The sequence below is a fragment of the Bos grunniens genome, chromosome 13 (genome assembly GCF_055505025.1).
Source record: "Bos grunniens cultivar Pamir isolate PY7600 chromosome 13, Bosgru_T2T1.0, whole genome shotgun sequence".
Taxonomy (NCBI): Eukaryota; Metazoa; Chordata; class Mammalia; order Artiodactyla; family Bovidae; genus Bos; species Bos grunniens.
The window spans coordinates 76,781,177-76,787,176 of record NC_141177.1 but is presented as its reverse complement, the minus strand read 5'-3'; the positions used below and the strand labels follow the sequence as shown (position 1 = coordinate 76,787,176).

At 43.5% G+C, this 6,000-nt stretch overlaps 1 protein-coding gene across 9 annotated transcripts in view; it reads left to right on the top strand.

Annotated features, from left to right (window-relative positions):
• The first annotated feature begins 330 nt into the window (after positions 1 to 330).
• The window catches only part of MACROD2 (mono-ADP ribosylhydrolase 2), a 2,315,241-nt gene continuing 2,309,571 nt past the window's right edge, over positions 331 to 6,000 (top strand). For 6 of the 9 annotated variants that reach the window (XR_015139977.1, XM_086335015.1, XM_086335014.1 and 3 more), the window contains exon 1: positions 331 to 624. Coding sequence is in view for 5 of the 9 variants with exons in the window: in XM_086335015.1 (XP_086191141.1) it covers positions 579 to 624 (46 nt within the window). In the remaining 4 variants the exon portion in view is untranslated. The remainder of the gene's footprint in view (positions 625 to 6,000) is intronic. The other 3 variants (XR_015139980.1, XR_015139978.1, XR_015139979.1) reach the window with 2 other exon arrangements.

Sequence of the window (6,000 nt, the reverse complement as noted above, 5' to 3'; positions counted from 1 at the left end):
GGCCACGCCCTCGGGTTCTCCCTGCGCAGCGAAACCGGAGTGAAGCCCAGCTCTTCTCAGAGTTCCCGGGTGGCCGCCCCACGCCACGCCCCAGTCGTGAACCACCTCCAGCCCCCTCGCGCCCTGGCTCCACCCCCTCCAGCTCCCCAACGTCTCCGGCGTCAGGCCCGAGCCTGCGCCTGCGCCTGCGCCCTGGGGCCGAAGTCGGGGCGCGCGGCCGCTGGAAAGCGGAGAGCGGCGGGCGGTGCAGCCAATGGGAGGCGGCGCTGGCTAGCGGCTGGGAGGCGGGGCCTACGCGGGTGTTAGGTTAGCGCGAGGCGTGACCTAGTTGACAGGCTCTGAGGTGCTGCTGTGGTGGCGGCCGTGGGGCTGAGGCGGGTGGGAGCTGGAGCCGAGCGCGGGCTGAGGGAGGAGGGCGGCGACTGGAGAGCGGCGAGCGGCGAGCGGCGCAGGACCCGGAGCCTCTTTCACTTTTTCCCTCCCGAGTGCCCCCTCCCCACCCTCCCACTCCACACACACCCTGTTTGCCCGTGAGCCTGGGGAACTTGCAGCTTAAAGCCAGCCACCCCCACGGCAACATGTACCCCAGCAACAAGAAGAAAAAGGTGTGGAGAGAGGAGAAAGGTAACCCGGCCGTCGAGTCCTGGGGGGTCGGGCGGCGGGGTGGGGTGGGGGCGGGGGTCAGGGGTCTGTGTGTGCCTCGGCGCGCTCCGCCCGGCTTCTGCCTCTCGTCCGCCCAGCCGGTGCCGCCTTCCCGCAGGTCCGTGTGTGTACACGCGCGCACGCCGGCGTGCACGCGCCGCCCCCGGGCACCTGCGGCTCGCGCACGTGTGGGCGCACGCCCCTCTCCGCCTCCCGCTGCGCCCGGTCACCTTCGCCGGGACGCCGGCGCGGACCTCTGCGCGGCGGCCCCTGGGCTCCGCCGGGCTCCCCCAAGCCCCCCGCCCTGTGCCCGGACCCCAGCCGGCACTCTGGGATTCCCCGCCTCGGTGTCCCGCGGACACGTGCCCGCCGGCCGACGGCCGGACTGCAGCTGCTGATGCTGCCCCGCTCCCGCGGAGCCTCAGCCGGTCACCCGTCGCCTCGCTCCCTTGTGCTCCGCTGGACGGGCGTCCCCGCCTCTGGGTATTCAGTCAGGGCCTTTTCTCCTGCGCCCGCCGCAGTGTGACTTTTGGAACCTGGATCTCCGGGGAATCCTAAAGCGAGCGTGTCTGGTCCGCGAGGCTAGGTGTCTTTGGAGAAGTCCGAATGGGTTTTTCTCCGCAGTGCTTTTCCTCTATTCCGTCACGGTCTGAAGTTGCTCCGAGTAAGATTGTGAGACTAAAGTCACTCAGTGAATGAGCCCACCCCTGAGTTTTGTGCAGATCCAAGCTTGCCCACCTCAGCTAGGTTGACGGCGGCATTGAGGTCGATAAGACATTGAAATGTGCGACTCAACTATCTTTTCTCCCCTTCTCCTTGTTTCTCTTTGGCATCAGTTAGGCAATATTCCAAGAGTCTCTGCAGTTTTTTCTTTCTTTTTTAAAAATTAGCTAATTATACAGAAATGTAGTAAAAAGTACTTGCAGTGGTACTGCTAAGATATATACTAAACTTAGTATATCGAATGACAGAACTGCAAATCTCTCCTAAGTACCTTACCTTCTTTATAGAGCAAGGATAAAAGAGTGACTAGAGTGAAAGTTGATTTCCTTGATGATAGATGTTTAAAACCTGTGGATTGTTATTGCAGCTCCTGGTCTTTATAAATAAGGCCAAGCAGCAGATGAAAGAAAGGGAATGAATGTGGAAAAAGAATCCTTTAATATAAGGCTTACTTCAAACAGTGCATGAATAAAGGGATTAATAGGGATTCTTTTTTCCACATTAACTACTGGCAAGAATTGACATAGCATAACTGAAGGACCCAATTAAAAGGGTCTTTAAATATTGACAGACTAGGTTGTGTACCATTTAATTATATTTTAATGATTATGGACATATATAGAACTGAATTTTGGTGTTGCAAAACAAATGCTGTTGATATATAAAGTAGTGTAAAATAATTTTGCTTTGTTTTCCCAGTAGAAGTTACTTGAATTTCAACAATTTACCTTATAAGCTTTGAAAAATCTTTTATGCCCATTTTTATTGATAATCTTGAAATATTAGGTTGGGTATTACTGATAATAATGAAGGCAGAATAGTGAAAGACATGGAGATTGTTTTCAATAGATGAATAATTAATGAAATTATAGCAGTTACTGAAGAACTATCTTTATTCCATAATAATGTTCCTAAAGTCACAATGTTATAATAGTCCTTCATTTAACATCTACACTGTTAGACTGTGATAAACAAGCATTTTAGAAACTTTAATGTCTTGATTTTTTTCTTCTCTTACTTGTAGTAATAGGAGAAAATATTACCAAATTAATATATCCTAACAGAGAAGCAAATACACGGTTAAAGAAGGCATTTAACAAAGTAAATTTTTCTCTTGTCCAAAACTAACCTATTTTTGCATGAAGTTGAATGTTAAAAGAGAAAGTTATTATGGCCTTGAACACGTTTTAGTGTGTCAGTGTCTTAATTAGGATATCTATTTTTGGAATATGTAGTATATATAATATTTTAAATCAACTATATTTCAATAAAATTTCTGTCTATCTTATGTTGTACCATCAAGAAGGAGATAAGGACTTCCAGGATCGTAGTATTAAGGATGGAACACATTACCTTCTTCTGAATTGCACTGAAGAGGGTATTATCGTATTTTTGTAGCTATTATTTAAATCTAAAGGAAGGCTTACCTACCTCATTGAAATGTCAAGGCATTCTATAAACACATTTTAACTCAGTATATCATATAGTAAGTATAACTGCAAAGCTGAAACATCCCTTAAGGAAAAGTTTTGTGTAAAACTGAAGAGACTGTATATATGACTGTCGCCTCCAGTATGTGTCATTGTTTAAATAAGTAAGGAATTCTCAAGTCCACATAAGTTAAATAAATGATGTTGATCTAATAGTTTGCACCCCCTAATTCAAAAGCACTCCATGTGTGCTATCATTTTAAGTACTGAAAGCTAAATTATCTCAATGTTTTATCTTGTTGTCTTATTTCGTGTCCGTAGTTGAGTTTTTAAGTAAATGGAATGACAGAGGTCAGGTTGCTTTCCCATATATACTCTGATACTAAAAAGTACAAGTTGCTTGTGTAATATTTTTGATCCTGATTGTTGATATTGCAGTATTTCCATATTAGTGATCTGAGCTTTTATGGTTGTGCTTTGGTAAACACCAGTCATCACTTTTATTCCTCTGTGATTATTTCATATTTACTGTTTCCTTCAAGCTTCTTTTTTCACCAAGACCCCAACCTCCTATACTAAACAGATGACATTCTCTTGGTTTTTTTTTTTTTTTTGGGCTGCAATTGGTCTTTGTTCCTGTGCTCATGCTTTCTTTAGTTGCAGCGTAGGGGCTACTTTTGGTTGCTGTGAGCAGGCTTCTCAATGCGGAGGCTTCTCTTGTTGTGGAGCACGGGCTCTGGGGGTGCGGGCTTAGTAATTGTGGCACACAGGGTTAGTTGCTCTGTGGCATGTGGAATCCTCCTGGGCCAGGGATTGAATCCATATCCCCTGCATTGGCAGGCAGATAACTATCCGCTGTACCAGCAGAGAAGTCTGACATTGCCTTTTTTATTCATGGAGAAAATACATGTCATGAACACATGAACAGCCCTAACATCATTCTCCATAGTCTCTTTCTTTCTTTACATGTCCGTTGTTTTCCGCTTTCTTCCTTTTTTTTTAGAGGAAACACTTTTTTTCTTGGTTTCTAAGGTTAACCCATCTGCTTGTGCTCTTTGTATCATCTGTATTCTTTGAGATCTTGTATTGTCATTTATGCTCATTTGGGTATGTTTAGTTTCTCAGTGTCTTTGGGTTCCTCTTCTCAGCCTATAACAATTAAAGTCTTTTCTACCCTAAGGTAGCTTTCCTTCCATAGGGTTCCCCTTGGAGTTGCTATTCTCACTTTGCTCAGTCCCTCATCTCCTGGATCTCAGTTATGCTTTAAGGAAACTAATGTTTCTAAAGTCATTCAGTAATAACAATGATGGTGGTACTGGTATAAAAATACTATATGAGTTCTGTTTTTGTGTGCCCAGCACTATTTTAAGTAACATACTTGAATTGTCTTATTTAATTCTCACAACTTCATGAGGTAGTATATTGTAAGCTTTGAGCTTGCACTCAAAGCTGTCTTGAGCTTTGAACTCTATTTGCCTGGGTTTGAATCCTAGTTGTATTGCTTACTAGCTGTAGAACTTTAGGTAAATTATTCAACTTCTCTCTCTCAGTTGTCTCATCTATATGTTGGGACTAATACCTACCAGCCTGCCTCAAGAAGAAAGATGCAAAGAGATTAAGTTACCCAAAATCACATAGATTTGCATGATTTGGTGTTAGAATCCAGATGGCTCTGTTGACCATTTTGTTCTCTTTTCAGTGTTGTTCTTGACCCAGATGATAAAAACGTGTGGCTTATTAATTTTCATTCTTCCTGATCATCCTGTGGCAATTGACAAGATTTCCCCTCTTTTCCTCATTAAAACCCTTTTCTCTGCTGGTTTCTATATCACTGGGACCCTGATTCACCTTGTACCCCCAGTGACATCTGTTTTATTTTCCCATCTTTGTGTCCACTCCCTAAATGTTGTTTGCTTGACGTTTGCTTTCCTATCTTATCCTTTCCTATGAACTTACTGTAGGACTAGAATTTTAGGTTATGAATTCCAAAATCACTAGGCTGGTTTTCTTTCTCCTGAGTTCCAGATTCTTGATTTCAACTTGAATGCCCTAGAGGTCTTAAATTCAATATAGTGTTGACTCTGGAGTATTGTAGTATTGAATATATCCCATGAAAGCCAGTCCTAGGAGTAGGGAAAAATGTTGCTTCCCCAGTTTTTGTTCACTTGTGCTTACATAAATACTTTTTTCAGTTTATTTCTATGAAAGAATCTTTTAAATTGATTATTTTATGAGGGTTAGATTACCTAAAATGAGATACTATCCTTAAAACCACTTACCTAAACTACTGTACCTCATAGTATGCTGAAAGAGAATTGAGAGTGTGAATATGACTGTCAATAGCTCTACATCATGGAGACCTTTGGTAAAGTACATGATACATGACAGCTGACATAACAAAATGAGTGAGGATGCCAGTGTCAGTTTATACATTTAATATTATTAAATCTTAACTTGTTACTCCCTTAGATTCAAACAGAATTTTTACATTATTTTTCCTCCTGTATCCTAGTAGATCATTTTATGCACCATCTAGGATATGCATAATCAACTTTGTATATTAGTGGTGTAGTTTGTAGGATAAGGGCTTCCTTGGTAGCTCAGCAGTAAAGAATCTGCCTGCCAGTGCGGGAGATGTGGGTTTGATCCCTGGGTGGGGAAGATCCCTTGGAGAAGGAAATGGCAACCCACTCCAGTATTCTTGCCTGGGAAATCTCAAGGACAGAGAAGCCTGGTGGGCTACAGGCTATGGGGTTTTAAAGAGTTGGACACACTTAGCAACTAAACAACAACAACAACCCAAAACAGTTTTTAGGGTAAGATTAAACTGCTTGGCATGGTATAGAGATTTCTGTGCATTTTTGTTTTATGTTTCCAGTTACTTTTCAAATTTGTGGCCATTTTCCTCCTTGTATTAATACCTTCATTAAATTATTCTTGAATAGTTTATTCAAAGCTCAAAATTCTCTAAGCTAGGCTTCAACAGTATGTCAACTGAGAACTTCCAGATGTTCAGGCTGGATTTAGAAAAGGCAGAGGACAAATTGTCAACATCTGTTGGATCATCGAAAAAGCAAGAGAATTCCAGAAAAACATCTACTTCTGCTTTATTGACTATGCTAAAGCCTTTGACTGTGTGGATCACAACAAACTATGGAAAATTCTGAAAGAGATGGGAATACCAGATCACCTGACTTGCCTCCTG